At 47.8% G+C, this 26,971-nt stretch overlaps 2 protein-coding genes across 2 annotated transcripts; both read right to left on the bottom strand.

Moving 5' to 3' along the window:
• Nucleotides 1-11,017: 11,017 nt before the first annotated feature.
• Nucleotides 11,018-12,078, bottom strand: LOC149325967 (polyadenylate-binding protein-interacting protein 1-like). The gene is made up of 2 exons (XM_089564434.1): nucleotides 11,635-12,078; nucleotides 11,018-11,572 (listed from the first exon to the last, which is right to left on the bottom strand). The coding sequence occupies exons 1-2, from the start codon at nucleotides 12,076-12,078 to the stop codon at nucleotides 11,018-11,020; spliced, it is 999 nt and encodes a 332-aa protein (XP_089420560.1).
• Nucleotides 12,079-23,417: 11,339 nt separating this feature from the next.
• Nucleotides 23,418-24,608, bottom strand: LOC149325968 (polyadenylate-binding protein-interacting protein 1-like). Its single transcript, XM_089564435.1, has one exon. The coding sequence runs from the start codon at nucleotides 24,606-24,608 to the stop codon at nucleotides 23,418-23,420; it is 1,191 nt and encodes a 396-aa protein (XP_089420561.1).
• Between the last annotated feature and the right edge of the window lie 2,363 nt (nucleotides 24,609-26,971).

Consider the following 26,971-nt stretch of genomic DNA (forward strand, 5'->3'; position numbering starts at 1 on the left):
AAAATAAAAGCCGTAACACGACTTTGTTTATTATTTTTTTTTTCTCCTTCGGGCAACATACAGGTATTGCCCACGAGGCAAGACAAAAGGAGGTGCTAAACCTCCTGACTGGGTCTTGTCCTCGCCTGGGTACAGCAGCAGGAGCGGTATTGCATTGTACAACAACAAAAGGCTGTCTTTGCCATCGCTTACAAAACAGACGCATCATAAACAGTTCTTGTAAATATATACAGATAATAAAATAATAATACACACTAAATCATATACAAAAATGGTACAGTAAAGCAATACATTACGGTTGTTCGAACCGATACAGCATTCCCTGCTGAAAAAAAAAAGCTCTACGACGCAACAACCCCACAGACCATCCACCACAGAACACCACACAATCTGCACGACACACCACTCCATCCGCACGACATATCATACGAATTGTATGGCATATCATACAGACCGCACGATATGCCACACAGACCGCACGACATCCTACTATGAACAATCTATGAGGCCACCGCACCACAGAACCTCCCCCAGCAGGGTTACATCAAACGGAACCAGAAGTAAGCATTTTGTTAGGACACAACGTTAGACAAAAAGAAAGACGAACAGATGCGTTTAAAACCCCTGTGCGTGGAACTATTTTTAGCTGCATCTATTACAAACGGATGAGAATTACACATCAACATGATCTGATGCTCAATTGATTGTGTTCCGTAGTTAGTACGAGGCCTATTTACCACAACAGAAGTTTGACGCAAGCTGTAACCAGTAGATCTGTTTAGGTACGTGTTAAAAAAATTAATGTAATTTGTTTTTATTTCGTTATAAATAAACACACATATTTTGAGTTCATACATGATTTTCACAGGGATCATTCGAGACTGTGTATTTGCCGAGCAACTATTTGTGTTGTTTCTTGCAGGTAAAAGTAACCGAGCTGCACGCGACTGCAGGGCTGATATTTTTTCTAAGTCAGTTTTGTTACAAGTACCCCAGATAAGAAGACAATAACTGATGCGAGAATGGATAAGAGAGAAATACAACTGTCTTTTCAGCGAGCAAGGTATAAGATCTCGAAGCCGGGAAAGCATACCAATAGCTCTCGCTATCTTGACACGGGTGTGGTCTATGTGGTCGCTCCAGCCTAGGTTGTGATGGAATTTAACTCCTAGAAAGGAATGGGAGCTGACACGTTCAAGGTAGCAAGAGCCGTAGCGAAGCTTAAAATCGTAATCTATTGGTTTGTTTTTTGCACAAAAAAGCATAAATTTAGTTTTTTTCTCGTTGAGTTCAAGACTATTTAAGTTTAGCCATACACTAAGATTTAATAGCCACGTGTTAGCAGTGTTTTCAAGTTCATTAAGATTTGTTCCAGAGAAGAATACATTCGTATCGTCTGCATATAATACTATGTCATCAGTTTGAGGAATGTTAACTATATCGTTTATATAGATCAAGAAGAGCAAAGGGCCTAATATAGATCCTTGCGGTACACCATATTTTACAGTCCTTGGGTTTGATTTGTAGCCATGTAGGCATACGAACTGAAAACGCGACTCAAGGTAACTGCGCATGAGTTGAAGTGCTATGCCCCTAATTCCACATATTTCCAGTTTTCTTAGCAAAATATGATGTTTGATGGAATCGAAGGCTTTGCGAAAATCTAGAAATATTCCAACGGTGTACAGCTTATCCTCAATATTTTTAATTATTTTATTTTTTATTTGTACGAGAGCCATTTCAGTTGATCTTCCTTTCTGGAACCCGTACTGCTTTGTTGATATGATGTTTTTTGCAACAAAAAAGTTGTTGAGGCGTTTGTGTATGACACGTTCAATCACTTTCGAAAAAAGAGGCAAAACTGAAATCGGCCTATAGTTGTTCAGGTCACTGTATTTTCCTCCCTTGTGAATGACGACGACACGAGCTATCTTCATTTTCTCAGGAAAGATTCCCGAAGCGAGTATGCGGTTGCAGATGTAAGCGAGCGGTTTTGAGATTAAGTGGGCAGTTTATTTTATAGGTGCGGCTTTAATGTCGTCGTGGCCAGCTGCCGATCGGTTATCGAACGAGTTTATTATAAGGTTTATCTCATCCTCAGAAGTGGGCGTTAAAAATGCACTTTCAAGCAGCGCCTGCCCTATATATCTCTCCAGACTGCTGTGAGGCAATGAAAGAGATGAAAAGTTTCCAGCACCTGCGTTAGCTAGATGATCATTGATAAGGTTAACTAAGTTTTGCTCCGAATAAGTGGCTCCATTTATAACTAATTCAAATGGTATACCAGAAACGTGCGTGGCGTTTAGTTCATTGAATTGTTTCCATGTTTTTCGGGGGTTATCTGCGCACTTTTCGAACTTATGTTGATAGAATCTACACTTGGCTTTCTTTAAGTCAGAGCTAAGTTTGTTTCTGAACCGCTTGAATTCTTGCAGCTTTGCAATATCACGCGTCCGCAGAAACTGTTCGAACAGCTTATCCTTGTGTTTTATGCGCTTAAAAAGGTAATTCGTAATCCATTCTTTTCTTGCTTTCTTGTGCCGAACAATTGTTGTGAGGGGGAATGCAGCATCGTAACAAATTTGTAATTCGGACATAAAAATATCGTAGGATACAGATGGATCGGGTTCCTTATATACGTTCGCCCAGTTCAAGTTTTCAACAAGTGAATGAAAGGTCTTTTTTCTGCCGTCATTGATGATACGGATAGTATTATTTGTGCATTGTGTACGTGTGGCGATCGGTAATGCTACAAAAATTGGTAGATGATCGCTCAGTCCTGAACAAAATACACCGGAGCAACTCGCAGACTTAGAAAAATCTGTGAAACATAAGTCGATCAGAGTACTTGTATTCGATGTGACTCTCGTAGGCTGTTCAATGACGTTCTCACAACCATTTTGAAGCATAATTTCAAGAAGTTGAACTTTAGCAGGGTTATTAGAGTTAAGATCGATATTAAAGTCCCCTATGATCACTACATGCCTCTTCCGGGAATTGACAAAATCCATGAGTGATTCAATGTAGTTTAAAAAAATTGACAGCGTGCCCTGGGGCGGTCGGTAGACGCATACGATGGCAATGTTTTTGCACATAATGGCAACAGTTTCAAGGTCGTCACACATGCAGGTAAAGTCGTCTATGGTATCATAGTGAAAACAGTCGCGGATAAATAGGGACACACCTCCACCCCGTTTTTGCACACGATAAACAGAAACGTGACTGTACCCGGAAAAATTCGTAACATCAGTGACACTTGAGAACCATGTTTCTGAAAAAGCCAAGAAATCAAAGGAACACTGTAGTTGTGAGAGGTATGTACTAACGTCATCTTGTTTGTTCCTCAGACTCTGTGTATTTAAATGAAAAAAAGAAAGCCCCTTTTCACGAAAACACTTGTTACTTTTCACCAGATCATTGAACGAAGTTGTCGTGTGGTACGCCATCTTGATTTTTTGAAATCAAAATAGCCGTCGTCACTGACCTAAAGAATTTTGCTCAGGTCATTTTCGGTTGCAATCCTGATAGCACTTGCTTTTGCTTGTTTTCTTACAAACACTTTACCCTCAGAAGTCCACACGAATTTGTAGTCATTTTCCTTTGCCCTTATCTTCGCCAGCCACAGCAATCGCCTGTTCATTGCTGTCAAGTTTTCATAGAAGCTGATGTTGGTCAACTTTTCTTGGGCGCACTTGCGTGCTTCAAACCATTTGCGCCTGAGGGCTCGGTTGGAAAACCTTACAATCACCACAGGCCTTCTGTCCTTTTTGGGGGGCAAACGATGCACATGTTCAACGTTGCTATCGGATAAATCAGGGAGCTCCAATTTTCGGGCAATCTTGTTAATTTCAGCCATGAGGTCTTCATTTTCACTCAGCTCAAGCCCATGGATTTCAATGTTCTGGTGGCGGCTATACTGTTCGAGTTCATTTAATTCTTGTTTTAGTGTTTGGACAGTACTTTCACCGCTTCCACTCTCAACAGCCTCCACTCGACGCCGCAAGTCGCCTATTTCTTTGTCCTGTCGTTGTAGGTTCGCTTTTATGTCATCATAAGTGTCAGACAGAAGCTGTACTGACTTCTCGATGTTCAACACAGTTTCCTGCATGTTCATTAGCTTGTCTAATTTGGTCTCCAGTACGAGCATGCCAGACAATTTTCTGTTTATTTCCGCTAGTTCTGCTTGGAAATTTTCCAAGACATTCGCTGAATCGGTCTGTCCAGCTGCTTGCTTGCAAGCTGGGCATTTCAGCGCTTTCCTAGTGGTTTCTTTCATCATCCTAAACGATCGTTCGGTCACGCCGCTGCATTTTCCAATGTGGAAATTACAAGTGCAGTCGACGCACGTCATGAACGTGTCACCATCGGCAAAATTTGCGTTGCAAGAGGAGCATGCGTCCTTCATGGTAAACAAGAGCAGAAACCAGCATTCAATAGGCAATAACAGAAAAATGCAAAACAGCTAGATCAGCAGCAGGCCGCTTCCCACCAATTTACCTAGGTTCGATGCTAATGAAATAGGGCGTATGTTGTCTAAAGTTAAACGCTCTCTTTGCTTTTTATTTATATCATTTACTATTTTATTTCAAGAAACCCCTCAAGGGCCTCGTCACGTGCGTATTACATAGGGGGGAGGTAAAAAATTCGAACATCAAGATACAAAAAGGAACATCTAACATGAGGAACCGATCAAAGATAAAACACGAGCGCAAAACATGAATACTCAACAATTAGCAAAATGTGGCAGAGCAATAAAACGTAAAATGAACATCATGAAAAGAAACAACGTAGTAAACAGAACGAAAAACGCAATGAAACACATAATGGTGAGCAGAGGAGAACAAAAAGAAAACTGCACATGAATTTCATTTTTTACAAAGTTCATGAAATGATGTCGCATTCATTTCAGTTGCGATCGTGGAAGGTAACCGGTTCCAATCAATCATGGTTTTGAGCATGAACGATTTGGCAAAAGTTGAAGTATGGCATGTGATGCGTTTGATTTTGAAAGGGTGATCACGGCGTGGAAGCACTGGTGAGGGTGAGTGAAATAAATTATTATGAAGCAACGGATAATGTTAAATTTTGTAAAAAAAAGAGTTAAGCGAGCGAGTTGGCGACGATTAGAAAGGTTGTCAAGTCCAGCACGTGCTTTTAACGGCGTGACGTTAGCAAAATGTGAGCACTCGGAAAAAATGAAGCGAGCAGCATGGTTCTGCAGGCATTCGATGTTATCTATAACGTAGGCTTGATCTGTGTCCCAAATGGCTGAAGCGTACTCAATTTTAGGTCGAAGTAATGTAATATAAGCAAGTTTACGCGCGTTTGCCAGCGAATGTCGAACGTTATGTTTTAAGAGGCCAAGAGAACGGTTGGCAGCTGCTAGAATCAAGTTAATATGATAGTTCCTGGTTCAGTCTCACGGAAAGTAAACTCTTAGATACTCGTAAGTGGAACCTGTCTTAACGGGCATGTCTTTAAGAGAGTATGTGGTTGGGATGCGATGAGAATTTCTAGTAAAGGAGACGAGCTTTGCATTAGAGGGGTTCAGGGTCATTAACTAACGCTGGCACCGAGTGTGAATAAAATCGATGTCAGTTTGTAAAGAGTTACAGTCAGAGTCGTTTGTAATCGTTCGGAACACAACATGGTCGTCAGCAAACAGTCTAATTTGTGAAGAAATGAAATTTGGTAAGATATTAATAAAAATCCTTAAAAACAGAGGACCAAGCACCCTGCCCTGGGCTACACCAGATGTGACATGGGCCATTGTAGAGTTACAACCATTAACAGAATTGAACTGAACGCGAGATGTGAGGAAGTATAATGCATGCTAGTACCTGAGGTCGAATATTAAGATGTGATAGTTTGAGAAGTAGTCTGTGATGGGGAAGCCGATCAAATGCCGTGGCAAAATCTAGAAACAAAGATTCCGACTAGAGTGCCGGTGTCTAAAGAAGTGAATCAGTCGTTAGTAAATCCGGTGAGCTTAGAGTCACTAGAAAATCCTTTGCGAAAACCGTGCTGATATTCATATAGGATGTTATGTTGTACGAGATAATAATCTGAGTGTGTATGACTTGTTAAAAGAGCTTAGAGAAGGTGCAGGTCCATGAAATAGCCCTATAGTTTAGAGCAGGGCAGAATGGTGGGCCTGTTGGTAAGGGATGTCAAGGGAGAAAACCAGCCAAAAAAAGACGGAAACACAAGGAGAGAACGACACAGGACAACGGCTGGACTAACAACTGAATTTTTCATTGAGTACAGACCGCCAGGTAATCACCACGCATGCGCCAAGGCAACACTCAAACATGATCACTCAAATAATCAAATTCTTTTGCCGTTAGTGCTATCGATGGTGAGCTGACGCAAGCATCACCATGTTTGGCAATCTGGAAGGCCTCAAATATTTCACGAGCCTTCCGTGTTTTTCCGCAGCCCAGGATGATGACATCTGCGAAACATGGGGAACATTTTCCGGGACATCTACTGCAATGCAGAGCAAGATTAACATCTTCACCAGCGCCGACTTTTGTTCTGTGCTTGCGACACCTCTCGTTCACACAGTCCCCTGTCTGACCTATGTAAAATTTTCCACAGGTCAGCGGAATCTTGTAGATCACTTCGGTCCGGCAATTTGTGTACATAGTTCTATGTTTGGTTGTGCAACGCTTCTTATTTCCGCCAGGCATAATTCGTGCGCAAAGACCTGAAAGCTTAACTGGCGCAGAAAACACCAAATTGACCCCCTGGCGCTCGGCGACTTTCTTAACATTGTGCGCCACTTTGTGGAAATAAGGCATGACTTGCACTTTTTTCCTTTTGTCAGTAGCATCATTGTTTCCCTTCTTGGCCATGCCTTTGAGGCCTTCCAGACTGCCAAACATGGTGATGCTTGCGTCAGCTCACCATCGATAGCATTAACGGCAAAAGATTTTGATTATTTGAGTGATCATGTTTCAGTGTTGCCTTGGCGCATGCGTGGTGATTACCTGGCGGTCTGTACTCAATGAAAAATTCTGTTGTTAGTCCAGCCGTTGTCCTGTTTCGTTCTCTTCTTGTGTTTCCGTCTTTTTTTGGCTGGTTTTCTCCCTTGACATGCCTTATCAACAGGCCCACCATTCTGCCCTGCTCCTGTACTTTTCTTCTACCGTGGGCTCTTTCCTTTTATGTCAACCTCTGTGTAATCGTGCCAACGCGTGCGTCAGTGTCATTGCTTTGACTACATGCCGTGCGCGCTACCTGACGTACTGCATCAAGAACGACGTGCCTCCTCCTGATGTGATTGGGCTCTTTGGCTTTCTGGAGCCGTCCACAGGCCACTGGAGAAGGGTCTGCCGCATCCTTAAGTCGGAATGCTGGCGCCAGGTGAGGAACCTGCGCGACTGGCTCCGTGCCGTTACGGCCTACAGCGCTGATGGTTGGGCCAACGAAAGACGTTTCTAGGACTCATGTCGACTGGCAGCCCGTCTCACCGAATGCCACTGGAACCAATGTCGCGTTTCGCTTCCTAGAAAGAAGAAAAGAACACTGAACCCAGGACCTGTGACATACATCGACTGCGTAGCGGGGCCTGAGAATATCGACTCCCTGTTGTCCAAGGGTCCCACGTACTGCTTGGTTCCCGAAGTGAAGAACCATGAGCTATTGGCGGTTGTCAGAGGCGTCTCGGACCTGGCTCCTACCCAAGAAAAGGAGAGATGCCTGTCCGAAGGAGTTGACTGTCTTTGGAAGTCAGAGAACCAAGTTGGCGCAAGGAAAATGCAAGACCTTCGCAAGGTGGTTAGTTTTTTTCGTGACTCGAAGCGGGCTCTTCTACAGTCTGACAAGGAAGGCTGTTTTGTTGTGCTGCCTATGGAGCGGTTCAACGAAAAAGCTGCGGCGGCCATGGAAAAAGATTTTGTAAGTGCTTCGAAAAAGCCGTCCAAGGTAAGGTCTGCTGCTGAGAAGCTCCTTGAAGAACTCAATTTGGACCACTTGCTCAAATCCATAAAGAAATCTTCACGGAACTCGCTACAAGTGTTTTTCTCAGCAAAGACACACAAGCCATCGGTACCGTTGAGAGCCATTGTTACAGAAGAGGGCTCGTGGCAGAAGGTGGTTGGACACTATCTTCAACGACATCTGAATAGTCTTTGTCCAATAGACCCTTTCGGGATTAGGAACTCAGCGTCACTCGTGCAGGAGCTCCAGCAAGACATACAAGGAGCAAACATGGCCTTCTCTGTGGACATAGAGGACGTTTTCTACTCAATTCTTCACGACGAACGGTTCCATGCGGTGAAAGAACTTATTGAAGAGTCCGGTGAAGTGGCCTTTCAAACAAGGTGTTGTATTCAGAGCGAAAGTTTTTTGGAGCTTCTTGCTATGTACCTCTCTTCGACAGTGGTTGAGTTTAATAACAAGTTTTATATCCGGAAAAATGGAATTGGTATAGGAGCTTGTGTAGCCCCAGTGCTTTGCAATATTTTCTTAGCAAAGTTTGACCGCTCCCTTGTAAGTTTTTTGGACGACGGGGGTCTTCTGCGAGTTGTCAGATATGTGGATGACTTTTTAGTGCTTTCAAACATCGGACCTATTGACACCTATAAGATGATGGTTGAACATGTTTTGGGTGCCTTTAGGCGCTGCTCATCCCATTTGAAGTTTACTCACGAACTAGCCACTACAATTCCATCCGTTTTTTAGACTTGTTGCTAACCTTTTCTGGAAAAGGCGATGTGTGCTGGATGTACTCACCAAGACAAAAAAGGGGCTGCTACCCTTTGACTCTAACCACTCTAAACTAGTCAAGCGAGTTATTGCCAAGGCTTGTTTCCATAACGCCGAGAAAAAAAGTTGCTGCCACACCGTGTCAACCAGTGTCACTACGCAAGCCCAACGTCTATCTGATGCAGGCTTCCCAGGAGAAATGTTGAGAGCGGTCGCTGAATCCGTATTAAAGGAGATGAATGGGATGGCCAAGAAGGAAAACAATGATGCTACTGACAAAGGGAAAAAACAGCAAGTCGTGCTTCATTTGCACAAAGTGGCGGACAATGTTAGAAAGTCGCCGAGCGCCAGCAGGTCAATTTGGTGTTTTCTGCGCCAGTTAAGCTTTCAGGTCTTTGCGCACGAATTATACCTGGCGGAAATAAGAAGCGTTGCACGACCAAACATAGAACTATGTACACAAAGTGCCGGACCGAAGTGATCTACAAGATTCCGCTGACCTGTGGAAAATTTTACATAGGTCAGACAGGGGACTGTGTAAACGAGAGGTTGCGCAAGCACAGAACAAAAGTCGGCGCTGGTGAAGATGGTAATCTTGCTCTGCATTGCAGTAGATGTCCCCGAAAATGTTCCCCACGTTTCGCAGTTGTCATCATCCTGGGCTGCGAAAAACACGGAAGGCTTGTGAAATCTTTGAGACCTTCCAGATTGCCAAACATGGTGATGCTTGCGTCAGCTCACCATCGATAGCATTAACGGCAAAAGAATTTGATTATTTGAGAGATCATGTTTGAGTGTTGCCTTGGCGCATGCGTGGTGATTACCTGGCGGTCTCTACTCATTGAAAAATTCAGTTGTTAGTCCAGCCGATGTCCTGTGTCGTTCTCTTCTTGTGTTTCCGTCTTTTTTTGGCTGCTTTTCTCCCTTGATATAGTTTAGAGGAACAGAGCGGATGCCCAATTTGAGAGTAGGTATTACCTTTGGTTCTCGCCAGCTGTGAGGGATGAAGCCAGTTTATAAAGAGTGAGAAAAAAGTGCAGACAAGACTTGATAAATCCTCCCAGATATGATTATCCGTATTTTGTTCTCAAATTCCAACACATCTGTGCTTGCTAGAAAACAGCCAACAAACGGACGCCACGCACAAAGGAGCACACACAAACAATGCAGACCAAACAGCCTGGTGACTTCCTCTGGTGGCGTCTTCTTGACGCACCGCGACAACGAGCTTGCTCTGCACTGAGCAGTGGCAATTAGCATACTTAAAAGATGGTGTGAAGAATAGGCAAGGAACATTGAAGACAGGTCCAGAGAACCACAAAGGTCCTGCAGAAGGACTTGTGCATGTGCTCCTTTCTGCATAGCATCCGTTTGCTGGCTGTTTTCTAGTTAGTCACACAAACTAGCGCAGACACTAGTCTTGCATGTTTCTAGTTCTCTGTACCTGTTTTCATGTTCCCTGCCTGTTCTTCACCACCATCTTTAAGTATGCTAATTGCCAGTGCTCAATGGAGAGCAAGGTCGTTGTCGCGGTGCATCAAGAAGAGGACGCCACCGGAGGAAGTCATCAGGCTGTTTGGTCAGCCTTGTGCGTGTGTGCTCCATTCTGCGTGGCATCCGTTCGTTGGCTGTTTTCTAGTATGTCACGCAATTTAGCGCAAACACTAGTCTTGCATCTTTCTAGTTCTCTGGGCCGGTCTTCATATTCCTTGCCTATTCTTCACCACCATCTTTAAGTATGCTAATTGCCAGTGCTCAGTGCAGAGCAAGGTCGTTGTCGCGGTGCATCAAGAAGAGGACGCCACCGGAGGAAGTCATCAGGCTGTTTGGTCAGCATTGTGCGTGTCTGCTCCTTCTGCATGGCATCCGTTTGTTGGTTGTTTTGTAGTAGGTGACACAAACTAGCCCAGGCACAAGTCCTGCACCTTTCTAGTTCTCTACGCCTGTCTTCATGTTCCTTGCGTGTTCTTCACCCGCTTCTTTAAGTATGCTAATTGGGAGTCGCGGATTGAGTGGATTTGGCACGAAGCCAACGGTACGACACACACTGTGAAGCTGCCATTTTTTTATTGACACACACACACACACCCACAGAGCAACGCAAAAAGGTGAATGGGTGACGGCGCACCAACGGATACATGGCGCCATCCCGTGAATGGCCATTACACTACTAGCAATTCACACAAACATAGGGAGGAAAAAACTAGAGTTAAGAAAACACTGGGGCACTGTCCTGCACTACCCCATCTTCGCAAATATCTGCCAACCCACTCTGGTTCCCTCCATTGCCGAGATGGAGGGAGCTTCATTGTCCCGACTCATTGAGGAATTCTTCGTACGCTGCCGCAATCTCATCATACATGTCGTCATTGCAGCAGTTGTTGGAGTAATCGCTTCCATCAGACATTTCGATATTCCCCATCCGTTCTGTGAGGAGGACCTCTTGGATAAACCTCTCCTCTTCACTGGAGACCGGCACGCCGTCGGGACCACAAGTAATGGGAAGGCTGTCATCCGCCTGGCCAGCCGATGGGGAGCTCGAAGACGACGAAAAGCGGCCCCAGTTCCTCTCACGAAGCTCGAGGACATTCTTGACCATCACTGCCGCGGTCGGGTCAATGTCCTTGTTTTGAGAGATCTCCCAGAGCTTCTCAAACACACTGTCGAGGGCACAACAGTCCGTTTCGGGTGAGCCCACCTTCTCATAATCCTCCAGGCAGGCGCCAATAAGCTTCAGCACCTGGATGGTGCATTTGATGTTCTCCTTGGTGAGCGACTGCAGAAGCGCGTGCATCATGTTGGGAATGCAGGCGGCCAGGTGCTTCACCTTGTAGGAGTGGTCCTCCCACAGAAACGCCATCTGAGAGAACAGTTCAGCAATGAACAGCAGCAACCCGCGCAGGTAGGCGTCGTCAAAATCACCGGACCCCAAGTCGTTTCCCTAGACGCACTCTTTGTGACACCGAGAAGCATGTTTGTAAAGTCCTCCTCCACGCCTCGAATGTGAAGGTTGCTTTCAAGATGGTTGCACAGGCCTGCCCCGCTATACCTGAAGTTAGCCTCGTTCAGTCCCTGTTGGAAGATAGTGTCGACCACCTGACAGAGACCGCCAGCGTCGGTAATGCCACTCAATATGCTTGTGACGTCTTCTATTTTGGAGTCGAACTCAGCAGGACACAGCGTGACGTCGTCAGTGAAGCTCATGAGCTCCAGCATTGCATACTGGTTCGCGTCCTGTGACTGTCGTGAAGGTGGATAGGATGGGCAGGGCTCTGCAACTTCCTGTGGCAGAGGGACTCTGAAGTGCCTTGGTACGAACACCGGGGCCTCTGGTGAAAGCGTGCTTTTCAGCACGAATGATGGCATGCTTTTAGCGTCATAGCAGTCTGCCGACGCTGTCCCGGCTTTGGGCGATTGTCGTAGCGGTGTGGCCGCTGGCCCGGGAACGATGCCGCTTACTTTCTTCGGAGTAGCGGAGTTCTGCCTTGAATCCATGTTCACCTGTGCTTCGGAGCTTGGCGGCGGGGCTTGCGATGTCACCTCGGAAAAAGGCGCCCAGGAGAAGGCTGAGCTACCACAGGGAGGTCCTCTGGACAGTAGAAGACGTCGACAGCCGCCCCAAGACCCGACAAAAGCCTGCAAAGGGAAGAACAAGCAAACATTCACATTCTTCTTCTTCTTCTCCACAGTAATCATGGTACATACCCACGCGGGAGGATTGGCCAAGGTACGGTGGTGAATGCCAACGTAGTATAGGGGCAGAAAAGTTTCAGTAGAATTGTAGAATGACTGAAATTAGAAAATATATTAATTGGGGATATTTTTAAATAAATAAACAAATTAGATATGCGAGGAATAAAGTAAAATACGCTTTTAGGACATGCGGTAGAATTTTATATGGATTTTACACGGTAACCTACCACTTGCAATGATGTAATCATGAAGGTAGCCGCGATTAGTGCTTAACGAGAATCCTGTGGCGCTCGCACCAAACGAGAGCAGAACTGGTAGAGACAAAGGGAGTCCTAACCTCGAAAGGCAGTTTTCTTCTTCTTCTTCTTCCTCTTAAACCATGGCACATCCTCATCTTCTTCTTCCTTTCAAGACATGGCACATACCTGCATTGGTAGATTGGCCATGGTGTTGTGTAATAAACAAGGAAATTTGCGTAGGCGATTACGACAAAATTATCAGAGCCAAGTGTGAATTTTGAAAAATGTATCGATAAAAACGACAGAAGATTATTTAAAGTTAAATAACGAAGAATATTTTGAAGATAAAAAGAAAAGCTTCAAGAATTTTGAAAGAGTTAGCAAATTGACCTACCCGTTGCAATTATGTAATCATGGAGAACCCCACAAATTGCACCCCAGCAAATCCTTTTGAGCTCGCAACGAAGGATAATACCACTGGCAGCGATAACAGGAGCCCGAACCTAGAATGAGGGGCGTGAGGTACATCTTTCTCTGAAGTACCAACTTTGGACAATATAGGAGGAAATTGTCTGCAGATTCAACGTCCCCTCATCAGCCACATAGGTTGGTTGGTGACCACACACAACTGCACAGATATAACTTTGAACTGGGAATACTGCATCGCAACCGAGTCATTGATTCCTCACACAGCCTGGTTTTACACAAACGGACGTTTCAATTATATGCTATATGCTGATAATCAGTGGTATTTAGTAAGAGACCACGCAGCCTCGCTGATAAGTGTTGGAAGCACTGAAAAATGTAAACCACCAGCGGACTGAAATTCGGGACGGGATGTGTCATTGACCCGCCAAGAGCTGACCTTGCTAAGTAATCAGCCACCTCGTTTGAATGAATACCTGCATGGCCAGGAAAATAAACAAAACGGACATCTTTTAAAGTAGATGTGACAAAATATCACAGGCAACGGCTCAAAAAATCTTTTCTGAAGTTTCAAGAGAGACTAAAACTGACAAAAAATCAGCCAAGTATTCAAGAAGCGTAGATTGTTGGGCCAGTTGGTGCACTGTGAGTGGGAAACCAGCCGAAAGGACGCGTTCACAAGCAGAAGTACACAGGACAACGCAGGATACACAACTGAAATATTCTTCATTTATCGCCAACAACAGAACAGGGTGCACATGCGCGACAGCAATCACAACAGCTATCAAAACAACAAGAACAAAATTGATCACGAGTTGGAAGATAGCATGTGACAACCTATGTCCCATTCATGAAACTGTACTCTTTTGCCGTGAAACCTGACAGAGCTGTCGCTGAGGCATTCATTTCCTAACTGCTTCATTTTGAAGGCTTCTAAGATTTCTCGTTCTGTCTGCGTTTTGCCGCGGCCGATGATTCTGACATTTTGGAACAGAGGGGTGCAGTCTTTGCAGTGGTTCCAATGTCTTGGCAGATTTGCTGTGTTGCATGGCTGCAGCGAAGTGCGGTGCTGCGTCATACAGTCGTTGACACATTGACCTGTTTGACCTATGTAGGCCTTGCGACAGGGCAATGGAAGCGAGTAAAAAACATCGGTTGTGCATTTGATGAACATGCTCTGGTGCTTGACATTACATTTCTTTTCACTGCGAAAGCATTACTGCGCTAGGTTTTGAGCCTTCTGCGTCGTCCCGGCGGTTCCACGTTTGACCTTTAGCTTGACCTGTATTGTGGCGTTCATTCATGCGCTCTAACATAGACAGCGTTGTAGACTGCGTTGATTTGGAGGGAAGGAAACGCGCCTTACCAACTCTGTGGTTTAGTGGACACCTGAATAACACTTTAAGCCATTTCCGGCGTTCATTGATGCGCTGTGACGTAGACAGCGTAGTAAACTGCGTTGATTTGGAGGAAAGGAAAGGCACCTTACCAACTCTGTGGCTCTCGAGGCGCGCTTGTTCTGTTCGGTGTCCTGGAACCTGGAGCTGTAATTAAAAGAAGTCTCCCAGTCTTGGGTTCTTCCGACTCCTATCTCCACGGCCCCTCTGGTCGTGACACTGGTGGAGGTGCGGCCGATGCTCCCTACTCCTGAGGACGACTCGACCGGCCCGCCTCTTGTGACCACCCCTGTCCTTCGTGCCAGCCGGAGGATCCGAGGCCTGTCCCCTGAGGCCCTCCCTTTTGTCGGTGAGCCCTCGACTACCCCTACACCCATGGCGACGCCAATACCCGCCCTGCCTCCGACTGTCCCTGCAGCCAGCCCCACCTATCTCACTCTTCAGACCCCACGAACGCCTAATCCCTTTCACGGTGACCTGTTTGAAGATGCCGAAGATTGGTTGGCGCACTACGAACGGGTTGCGACCTTCAACTGCTGGGACGCCGCTACAAAGCTGCGTAACGTGTACTTTAGCCTTGAGGACTCGGCACGCACGTGGTTCGAGAACCGTGAGGCTACTTTCTCGACGTGGCCAGACTTTCGACGTCAGCTCCTGAGTACGTACGCCAACAGCGACCGCCTGAGAGCGCGGAGCGTACCCTGTCCTCTAGAATTCAGCTCCCCAATGAGGGTGTTGCCATGTACGTCGAGGATGTGACGCGTCTTTGTCATCGCGCCGATCCGGCAATGCCTGAAGAAAAAAAGCTGCGGCACCTCATGCGCGGCGTAAAAGACCAGCTCTTTTCCTGCCTCGTGCGGAACCCGCCCACCACCGTCGCGGAGTTTCTGGCCGAGGCCGTGCACATGGAGAAATTGCTGCAGCAGAGATCCAAACAGTACGCTCGGCAACTGCCTCCGTCGTCGACACTGTCAACGTTGGACCGATTCGACCATGATCCCAGGACGAATCCGGACTCTCTTCGCGAACTCATCCGTTCAGTGGTCCGCGAGGAGCTGCAGCACCTTCAAGGAACCTTTGCCCCTCGCGTCGATTCCGTCACCAGCGTCCTCCGCGAGGAAGTCCGGCAGGCCCTCAGAGCACAAGACGCTGCAGTTATGCCGGCGCGGCAACCGACTCCATACGATCCCGCTCCGTACCCGACTCCGGTCCAGCCAGTCACGTACGCGGACGTCGTGCGCCGCGCGGCCCCATCTCCTGGGCATTTGCCTTACACCGCACCATTGGTCGCGGTGCACTCTGCTCATCCTACTCCTTACTGGACGGATCGGCGCCAGGCACCGCGGAAGACTGACCTCTGGCGCACCCCGGATCAACGACCGCTCTGCTACCACTGTGGTGAGGCCGGCCATCTCTACCGGCGGTGCCCCTACCGCGAAATGGGACTACGCGGATTTTCTATCGACAGCCCCCGTCCACGGCCTGGAGAGCGCCCTCAAGACATCGCCGAGTATGTCACCCGCCAGCGTAGTTCGCCGTCTCCTCCGCGCCGCGAGTCGCGATCGCCTTCTCCACGCCGGTCTTCCCCCTCTGGGCTCCGTTTCGCCTCAGGACAACGCGGTTCCTCGAGCCCTCGTCGGGAAAACTAGCTCCGGCGGCCTTTGGAGGCGAGGCCGCCGAACGCCGATCCGCCGCAAAGCTTCCACCGCAGCAGCAACCGAATAGCCCCGACGTCGGATGCCGCAACGCTGCACAGTTTTCCCCGACGCGCCTTTCGACTCGCCGCGATGCCGTAACCCCAATCGCCGACCCGCTTCCGCCGCCGCACCGACCCAATCGCCCCGACGCCGAACACCGCATCGCAGAAGAGTTTCCCCCAACCCGCCGCTTGAATCGCCCCGACGACGCAACCCCAGTCGCCGACCAGTTTCCACCGCCGCACCGACTGAGTCATCCACAACAGCCATCGACGGGCCGCGCTGAAGGAAGGGTCTCTTTGGATATCCCTGTTCTCGTCGACACAAATGAGGTTAGCGCGTTGGTCGATACGGGCGCAGATTACTCTATCCTTAGCGGACGGCTTGCGACGGCCGTGAAAAAAGTGACGACACCCTGGGACGGCCCCGACATACCTACGGCCGGCGGGCATCTTGTCGCACCACTCGGTATGTGTGCGGCCCGGGTTACGGTCCGAGGCTGCACATTCGTTGCCACTTTTCTCGTTCTGCGCGAATGTTCTCGCGATGTCATCCTTGGCATCGACTTTCTTCGCGAGCACGGTGCTATCATAGACCTCCCGAATCGCTTGGTGACATTTTCTACCGCAATGGACACAGAAGAACCTGCGCACCAGGGTTCTCGGTCCGCCCTGCGAATTGCCGACGATACCGTTACGGTGCCACCACGTGCCAGCATTCTCGCAAGAGTTACCTGTGACGAGCCACATAGGGGACTGCGGGTTGTCGAGCCTAATGTCTCCCTCGTACTCACTAAGGGAGTTGCGGTGGCACGGGGCCTTGGATCCCTTCATGACCGTTGTACAGAGGTCCTTGTCACCAACTTCTGCAATGAGCATCGACATCTGTTTCGTGGCACAGCCATCGCTTACGTGGACTACGTTCAGCAGGTGGCCGAATGCTTTGCTTGCGAGGAGGGCACACCTGGAGCTGACACCGAAGCGGTCACCAACGTAGACATCAATCCAGGCCTTCCACCCGCTGAAAAGAGGCAACTCCAGGACCTCTTGCGGGAGTTTGGTGCGTGTTTCACGTCGTGGTCTAAAGTGCGACAAACGTCGATTGTTAATCACCGCATTATCACGCATGAAGGAGCACGACCCATCCATCAGCAGCCCTATCGTGTGTCCCCTCGTGAACGAGATGCTATTCAAACACAGGTCGAAGAGATGCTCACAGATGGCGTCATCCAACCGTCAAGCAGTCCGTGGTCGTCTCCTGTCGTGCTCGTGAAAAAGAAAGACGGGACACTACGATTATGTGTCGACTACAGGAAGCTGAACAGTGTGACCAAGAAAGACGTGTATCCGCTCCCGCGTATCGACGACTCCCTCGACCGACTTCGTCAAGCCAAGTACTTCTCTTCGGTCGACCTCAGAAGTGGTTATTGGCAGATAGAAGTTGATGAGAGGGACCGTGAGAAAACCGCCTTCATCACACCGGACGGGCTGTATGAATTTCGCGTCCTCCCATTCGGGCTCTGCTGTGCTCCTGCCACGTTCCAAAGAATGATGGACACCGTTCTAACAGGTTTGAAGTGGCAGACCTGCCTTGTTTATCTTGATGATGTCATCATTTTTTCCGCAACGTTCACGGAACATCTGCACCGTCTCAGGACTGTCCTCGAAGCCGTTCGATCCGCCAACCTCTCCCTCAAACCAGAAAAATGACACTTTGGGTTCACCGAATTGAAGTTCCTCGGGCACGTCATTAGTGCTGACGGAATCCGAGCTGACCCAGAGAAGCTTGCTGCCGTTGCTGCCTTTCCGGTCCCCGTCCACAAAAAAGCAGTCCGACGCTTTCTGGGTCTGTGCTCCTATTATCGCCGCTTCATTAGAAACTTCGCGCAGCTCGCCAGCCCTCTGACGCTCCTAACCCGTGATGACACGTCATTTTCCTGGGGCAACGAACAGCAGGCTGCCTTCGACGAGTTACGACGCCGACTCCAATCACCGCCCATCTTGGCACATTTCGACGAAGATGCCGACACAGAGGTGCACACGGATGCGAGCAACGTCGGCCTTGGCGCCGTTCTAGTTCAGCGGCAAAGCGGTGTCGACAAAGTAATTGCCTACGCCAGCCGCGCACTGTCGCGCGCTGAGTTGAACTACTCTACCACGGAAAAAGAATGTTTAGCGGTAGTCTGGGCCGCCGCTAAGTTCCGCCCATACCTGTATGGCAGACCGTTTTGTATCGTCACCGACCACCACTCGCTGTGCTGGCTGAAAAATTTAAAGGACCCTTGCGGCCGCCTAGCACGTTGGGCATTACGCCTGCAGGAATTCGATTTCACTGTCACCTACAAGTCAGGCCGGAAACACACCGACGCTGACAGCTTGTCCCGCGCTCCCGTCGAACCTCCTCCACAAGACACCACCGACGATGATAGCTTCCTTGGAGCGGTCAGCACGTCTGAGCTCGTTTCCAGACAGCGTGCCGACGCCGAGCTGCGTCTGCTCATCGACCATCTCGAAGGTGGGTGCCCTGAAATACCACGATACCTCGCTCGTGGACTGTCGTCGTTCTGCCTGCGGAGAGGAGTCCTTTATAAAAAGAACTCTACTTCAAGTCCGACAACTTACCTGCTCGTCATACCGTCTGATCTACGGGATGAAGTCCTCCTTGCCTGCCATGATGAACCAACTTCCGGCCCCCTTGGAGTTACACGCACCTTGTCTCGAATCCGGCAGAACTATTACTGGCCCAACCTTACTTCAAGTGTGAAGCATTATGTCCGGACATGCCGGCAATGCCAGCGGCGGAAAAAACCCGCGCTCAAGCCTCCTGGACTGCTTCAGTGCATCGAGCCGCCACAAGTACCATTCGACAAAGTCGGCATGGACCTTCTGGGGCCATTTCCTCTCTCGTCGACCGGCCACAAGTGGATCGTAGTCGCCACAGACTACTTGACCAGCTACGCTGAAACAAAGGCCCTGGCGCGAGGTACTGCCGCCGAAGTTGCCCACTTCTTTATGCACAACATCGTGCTTAGACACGGCGCCCCATCGGCCATCATTACTGACCGAGGCAAGGCGTTTACAGCCCGACTCCTACGTGACATCTTAGCGCTTAGCCATACTGCCCATCGACCAACAACAGCGTATCATCGCCAAACCAATGGTCTAACGGAACGGCTCAACAAAACATTGGCGGACATGATCTCGATGTACGTCGACGTTGAACACAAAACCTGGGATAAGGTCTTTCCTTACGTCACCTTCGCATATAATACCGCGACGCAGGAAACCACCCAGTTCACCCCGTTTCGTCTCGTGTATGGCAGAGAGGTCCGCATGATGCTAGACGCCATGCTGCCGTACGGCGACGCAGAGCTCCCCCCTGAAGCAGGCCACTTCGTGGAACAAGCAGAGCAGGCCCGTCAGCTGGCCCGCTTGCACATCAAGGACGAGCAATCCGCCGATGCCCGACACTATAACCCTCGGCACAGGGACGTGCATTACGAGCCGGGCGATCACGTGTGGGTGTGGACACCCGTGCGCCGCAAGGGATTGTGTGAAAAGCTTTTAAATAGGTATTTTGGCCCGTATAGAGTCCTGCGCCGCCTGAACAGCGTCAACTATGAAGTTGTCCCCCATGGAACTGTGATCGCCGGCCCTCAGCGTCACCGGCCGGAAATCGTGCATGTAGTGGGCTTAAAGCCGTACTTTGCGCGTGACTGAGCGCTGTGTTCAAGCTTCGTTTTGTACCTTTCTTCCCTTACCCCACGTGTGAACTTGACTCTCCCCCCATGTCATCTAGCGCGCATTGTATAGTTCACCTCACCCCTATTTTTCTTCTTTTTGTTTGCTCCTCCTCCTCTCCCTGTACATATCCCATTCCACATCGAGACGATGTTTGCTTTCGCGGGGGGGAATAATGCCACGCGCCTAACGCGCCGCGCGGCCTCCGCGCTGAGTCGAAGACGACGAAGCGGCGGTGGGCTCTCGAGGCGCGCTTGTTCTGTTCGGTGTCCTGGAACCTGGCGCTGTAATTAAAAGAAGTCTCCCAGTCTTGGGTTCTTCCCGACTCCTATCTCCACGGCCCCTCTGGTCGTGACAATATGATTTATTATTTTATTTCAAGAAACCCCTCAAGGCCCTGGTCACGTGGGTATTATATAGGGGGGAGGTAAAAAATTCGAACATCAAGATACAAGAAGGAACATCAAACATGAGGAACTGGACAAAAATAAAAGAAGAGCGCAAAACCTGAATACTCAACAATTAGCAAAATGTGGCAGAGCAATAAAACGTAAAATGAACATCATGAAAACAAACAACGTAATAAACAGAACGAAAAACGCAATGAAACACATAACGGTGAGCAGAGGAGAACAAAAAGAAAACTGCACATGAATTTGATCTTTTAAAAGTTCATGAAATGATGTCGCATTCATTTCAGTTGCGATCGTAGAAGGTAACCGGTTCCAATCAATAATGGTTTTGAGTATGAACGATTTGGCAAAAGCTGAAGTGTGGCATGTGATGAGTTTGATTTTGAAAAGGTGATCACGGCGTGGAAGCACTGGTGAGGGTGAGTGAAATAAATTATTATGAAGCAACGGATAATGTTAAATTTGGTAAAAAAAGAGCTAAGCAAGCGAGTTGGCGACGATTAGAAAGGTTGTCAAGTCCAGCACGAGCTTTTAACGGCGTGACGTTAGCAAAATGTGAGCACTCGGAAAAAATGAAGCGAGCAGCATGGTTCTGCAGGCATTCGATGTTATCTATAACGTAGGCTTGATCTGTGTCCCAAATGGCTGAAGCGTACTCAATTTTAGGTCGAAGTAATGTATTATAAGCAAGTTTACGCGCGTTTGCCAGCGAATGTCGAACGTTATGTTTTAAGAGGCCAAGAGAACGGTTGGCAGCTGCTAGAATCAAGTTAATATGATAGTTCCTGGTTCAGTCCGACGGAAGGTAAACTCCTAGATAGCCGTAAGTGGAACCTGTCTTAACGGGCATGTCTTTAAGAGAGTATGTGGTTGGGATGCGATGAGAATTTCTAGTAAAGGAGACGAGCTTTGCATTAGAGGGGTTCAGGGTTATTAGCTACCGCTGGTACCGATTGTGAACAAAATCGATGTCAGTTTGTAAAGAGTTCCAGTCAGAGTCATTTGTAATCGTTCGGAACACAACACAGTCGTCAGCAAACAGTCTAATTTGTGAAGAAATGAAATTTGGTAAGATATTAATAAAAATCCGAAAAAACAGGGGACCAAGCACACTGCCCTGCGCTACACCAGATGTGACATGGGCCATTGTAGAGGTACAACCATTAACAGAATTGAACTGAACGCGAGATGTGAGGAAGTACCTGAGGTCGAATATTGAGATGTGATAGTTTGAGAAGTAGTCTGTGATGGGGAAGCCGATCAAATGCCGTGGCAAAATCTAGAAACAAAGCACCGACTAGAATCCAGGTGTCTAAAGAAGTGAATCAGTCGTTAGTAAATCCGGCGAGCTTAGAGTCACTAGAAAATCCCTTGCGAAAACCGTGCTGATATTCATATAGGATGTTATGTTGTACGAGATAATGATCTGAGTCTGTAAGACTTGTTGAAAGAGCTTAGAGAAGCTGCAGGTCCATGAAATAGCCCTATTGTTTAGAGGAACAGAGCGGATGCCCAATTTGAGAATAGGTATTACCTTTGCTACTCGCCAGTTGTGAGGGATGAAGCCAGTTTATCAAGAGTGAGAAAAAAGTGCAGACAAGACTTGATAAATACTCCTAGATATGATTATCAGTATTTTGTTGTCAAAGCCCAACATATCTGTTCTTGCTAGAAAACAGCCAACAAACGGACGCCACGCAAAAAGGAGCACACACACTCAAGGCTGACCAAACAGCCTGGTGACTTCCTCTGGTGGCGGCTTCTTCCTGACGCACCGCGACAACGAGCTTGCTCTGCACTGAGCAGTGGCAATTAGCATACTTAAAAGATGGTGTGAAGAATAGGCAAGGAACATTGAAGACAGGCCCAGAGAACCACAAAGGTCCTGCAGAAGGACTTGTGCATGTGCACCTTACTGCATAGCATCCGTCTGCTGGCTGTTTTCCAGTAAGTCACACAAACTAGCGCAGACACTAGTCTTGCATGTTTCTAGTTCTCTGGACCTGTTTTCATGTTCCTTGCCTGTTCTTCACCACCATCTTTAAGTATGCTAATTGCAAGTGCTCAGTGCAGAGCAAGGTCGTTGTCGCGGTGCATCAAGAAGAGGACGCCACCGGAGGAATTCATCAGGCTGTTTGGTCAGCATTGTGCGTGTCTGCTCCTTCTGCATGGCATCCGTTTGTTGGTTGTTTTGCAGTAGGTGACACAAACTAGCCCAGGCACTTCAATTTCAATAAAAGAAGAAAAACAAGAGGCAAGCACACCAAAACAATTTTGATGCCACAGGCTAAGACTAGCGCCTATCGCTTCTCGTTCTTCCCTCGAACTATTGCAGAGTGGAATGCTCTACCGCAAGAAGTCGCCAGTCTGACCTCGGTCGAATCCTTTGCGTCTGCCGTGCACTCTTTGCAATGAAGCGCGTTAGTTTTAGAGTGTCCAGTTCTCCTCTATTTGCAGTTTGCAGATGTGTGTTTTTTTGTTCTTTTCAATGACGTCAGTGTCCGTCTTTTTGTAATTTTGTATATAAGCTGAATTTACTGACGCAGTAGTCTGTATTGCAAGCCATTTCCTTATGCTTTCTTGCCACTCGCATTCTTGTTTACCTTGATTTGTAGTGCCGACTTTGACTTGTCTTTCCTGTACTTACTCACTCCTGCCTGGACTGCCAAGAGGCAGTTGGCAGTGTCAAATAAATAAATAAATAAATAAATAAAGTCCTGCACTTTTCTAGTTCTCAGCGCCTGTCTTCATGTTCCTTGCCTGTTCTTCACCCCCTTCTTTAAGTATGCTAATTGGGAGTCGCGGATTGAGTGGGTTTGGCACGAAGCCAACGGTACGACACACACTGTGAAGCTGCCATTTTTTATTGACACACACACACACACAGAGCAACGCAAAAAGGTGAATGGGTGACGGCGCACCAACGGATACATGGCGCCATCTCGTGAATGGCCATCACACTACTAGCAATTCACACAAACTTAGGGAGGAAAAACTACAGTTAAGAAAACACTGGGGCACTGTCCTGCACTACCCCATCTTCGCAAATATCTGCCAACCCACTCTGGTCCCCTCCCTTGCCGAGATGGAGGGAGCTTCATTATTCCGACTCCTTGAGGAATTCTTCGTATGCTGCCGCAATCTCATCATCCATGTCGTCATTGCAGCAGTTGTTGGCGTAATCGCTTCCATCAGACATTTCGATATTTCGCATCCGTTCTGTGAGGAGGACCTCTTGGATAAACCTCTCCTCTTCACTGGAGACCGGCACGCCGTCGGGACCACAAGTAATGGGAAGGCTGTCATCCGCCTGGCCAGCCGATGGGGAGCTCGAAGACGACGAAAAGCGGCCCCAGTTACTCTCACGAAGCTCGAGGACATTCTTGACCATCAGCGCCGCGGTCGGGTCAATGTCCTTGTTTTGAGAGATCTCCCAGAGCTTCTCAAACACACTGACGAGGGCACAACAGTCCGTTTCGGGTGAGCCCAGCTTCTCATAATCCTCCAGGCAGGCGCCAAGAAGCTTCAGCACCTGGATGGTGCATTTGATGTTCTCCTTGGTGAGCGACTGCAGAAGCGCGTGCATCATGTTGGGAATGCAGGCGGCCAGGTGCTTCACCTTGTAGGAGTGGTCCTCCCACAGAAACGCCATCTGAGCGAACAGTTCAGCAATGAATAGCAGCAACACGCGCAGGTAGGCGTCGTCAAAATCACCGGACCCCAAGTCGTTTCCCTTGACGCACTCTTTGTGACACCGGTCTAGAAGCATGTTTGTAAAGTCCTCCTCCACGCCTCGAATGTGAAGGTTGCTTCCAAGATGGTTGCAAAGGCGTGCCCCGCTATACCTGAAGTTAGCCTCTTTCAGTCCCTGTTGGAAGATAGTGTCGACCACCTGACAGAGACCGCCAGCGTCGGTAATGCCACTCAATATGCTTGTGACGTCTTCTATTTTGGAGTCGAACTCAGCTGGACACAGCGTGACGTCGTCAATGAAGCTCATGCGCTCCAGCATTGCATACTGGTTCGCGTCCTGTGACTGTGGTGAAGATGGATAGGGTGGGCAGGGCTCTGCAACTTCCTGTGGCAGAGGGACTCTGAAGTGCCTTGGTACGAACACCGGGGCCTCTGGTGAAAGCGTGCTTTTCAGCACGAATGATGGCATGCTTTTAGCGTCATAGCAGTCTCCCGACGCTGTCCCGGCTTTGGGCGATTGTCGTAGCGGTGCGGCCGCTGGCCCGGGAACGATGCCGCTTACTTTCTTCGGGGTAGCGGAGTTCCGCCTTGAATCCATGTTCACCTGTGCTTCGGATCTTGGCGGAAGGGCTTGCGATGTCACCTCGGAATAAGGCGCCCAGGGGAAGGCTTACCTACCACAGGGAGGTCCTCTGACCAGTAGAAAACGTCGACAGCCGCCCCAAGACCCGACAAAAGCCCTGCAAAGGGAAGAACAAGCAAACATTCACATTCTTCTTCTTCTTCTTCTCCACAGTAATCATGGTACATACCCACGCGGGGGGATTGGCCAAGGTACGGTGGTGAATGCCAACGTAGTATAGGTGCAGAAAAAAATTTCAGTAGAATGGTAGAATGACTGAAATTAGAAAATATATTAATTGCGGAAATTTTTAAATAAATAAACAAATTAGATATGCGAGGAATAAAGTAAAATACGCTTTTAGGACATGCGGTGGAATTTTATATGGATTTTACACGGTAAGCTACCACTTGCAATAATGTAATCATGAAGGTAGCCGCAAATAGTGCTTAACGAGAATCCTGTGGCGCTCGCACCAAACGAGAGCAGAACAGGTAGAGACAAAGGGAGTCCTAACCTCGAAAGGCAGTTTTCTTCTTCTTCCTCTTAAACCATGGCACATCCTCATCTTCTTCTTCCTACCAAGACATGGCACATACCCGCATGGGGAGATTGGCCATGGTGTTGTGTAATAAACAAGTAAATTTGCGTAGGCGATTACGACAAAAATATCAGAGCCAAGTGTGAATTTTGAAAAATGTATCGATGAAAAACGACAGAACATTATTTAAAGTTAAATAACGAAGAATATTTTGAAGATAAAAAGAAAAGCTTTAAGAATTTTGAAAGAGTTAGCAAATCGACCTACCCGTTGCAATTATGTAATCATGGAGAACCCCACAAATTGCACCCGAGCAAATCTTTTTGAGCTCGCAACGAAGGATAATACCACTGGCAGCGATAACAGGAGCCCGAACCTAGAAAGAGGGGCGTCCAGGTAAATCTTTCTCTGAAGTGCCAACTTTTGACAATATAGGAGGAAATTGTCTGCAGATTCAACGTCCCCTCATCAGCCACATAGGTTGGTTGGTGACCACACACAACTGCACAGATATAACTTTGAACTGGGAATAGTGCATCGCAACCCAGTCATTGATACCTCACACAGCCTGGTTTTACACAAACGGACGTTCCAATTATATGGTATGTGCTGATAATCAATGCTATTTAGTAAGAGACCACGCAGCCTCGCTGATATGTGTTGGAAGCACTGAAAAATGTAAATCACCAGCAGACTGAAATTCGGGACGCGATGTGTCATTGACACGCCAAGAGCTGACCTTGCTAAGTAATCAGCCACCTCGTTTGAATGAATACCTGCATGGCCAGGAAAACAAACAAAACGGACCTCTTTTAAAGTAGATGAGACAAAAAAATCACTGGAAACGGCTCAAAAAATCTTTTCTGAAGTTTCAAGAGAGACTAAAACTGACAAAAAATAAGCCAAGCATTCAAGAAGCGTAGCTTGTTGGGCCAGTTGGTGCACTGTAAGTGGGAAACCAGCCGAAAGGACGCGTTCACAAGCAGGAGAAGTACACAGGACAACGCAGGAAACACAACTGAAATATTCTTCATTTATCGCCAACAACAGAACAGGGTGCACATGCGCGACAGCAATCACAACAGCTATCAAAACAACAAGAACAAAATTGATCAAGAGTTGGAAGATAGCATGTGCCAACCTATGTCCCAGTCATGAAACTGTACTCTTTTGCCGTGAAACCTGACAGAACTGTCGCTGAGGCATTCAACCCTAACTGCTTCATTTTGAAGGCTTCTTAGATTTCTCGTTCTGTCTGCGTTTTGCCGCGGCCGATTTTTCTGACATTTTGGAACAGAGGTGTGCAGTCTTTGCAGTGGTTGCAATGTCTTGGCAGATTTGCTGTGTTGCCTGGCTGCAGTATAGTGTGGTGCTGCCTCATACGGTCGTTGACACATTGACCTGTTTGACCTATGTAGGCATTGCGACAGGACAATGTAAGCGAGTAAAGAACATCGGTTGTGCATTTGATGAACATGCTCTGGTGCTTGACATTACATTTCTTTTTACTGCGAAAGAATTACTGCGCTAGGTTTTGAGCCTTCTGCGTCGTCCCGGCGCTTCCACGTTTGACCTTTAGCTTGACCTGTGTTCTGGCGTTCATTGATGCGCTCTGATATAGACAGCGTTGTAGACTGCGTTGATTTGGAGGGAAGGAAACGCGCCTTACCAACTGTGTGCTTTACTGGAAACCTGAATAACACTTTAAGCCATTTCCGGCGTTCATTGATGCGCTGTGACGTAAACAGCGTAGCAAACTGCGTTGATTTGGAGGAAAGGAAAGGCACCTTACCAACTC

This window comes from Amblyomma mixtum, chromosome 10 (genome assembly GCF_055824585.1).
Source record: "Amblyomma mixtum isolate Tamu chromosome 10, ASM5582458v1, whole genome shotgun sequence".
Lineage (NCBI taxonomy): Eukaryota > Metazoa > Arthropoda > Arachnida > Ixodida > Ixodidae > Amblyomma > Amblyomma mixtum.

Excerpts from the sequence above, each read along its gene's own strand:
- LOC149325967 (XM_089564434.1), bottom strand. The coding sequence starts at position 12,078 with ATGCCATCATTCGTGCTGAAAAGCACGCTTTCACCAGAGGCCCCGGTG. Across the intron at positions 11,573-11,634 it reads GGGAAACGACTTGGGGTCCG|ATGGCGTTTCTGTGGGAGGA; the intron begins GTGATTTTGACG and ends CTGTTCTCTCAG.
- LOC149325968 (XM_089564435.1), bottom strand. The coding sequence starts at position 24,608 with ATGGATTCAAGGCGGAACTCCGCTACCCCGAAGAAAGTAAGCGGCATC.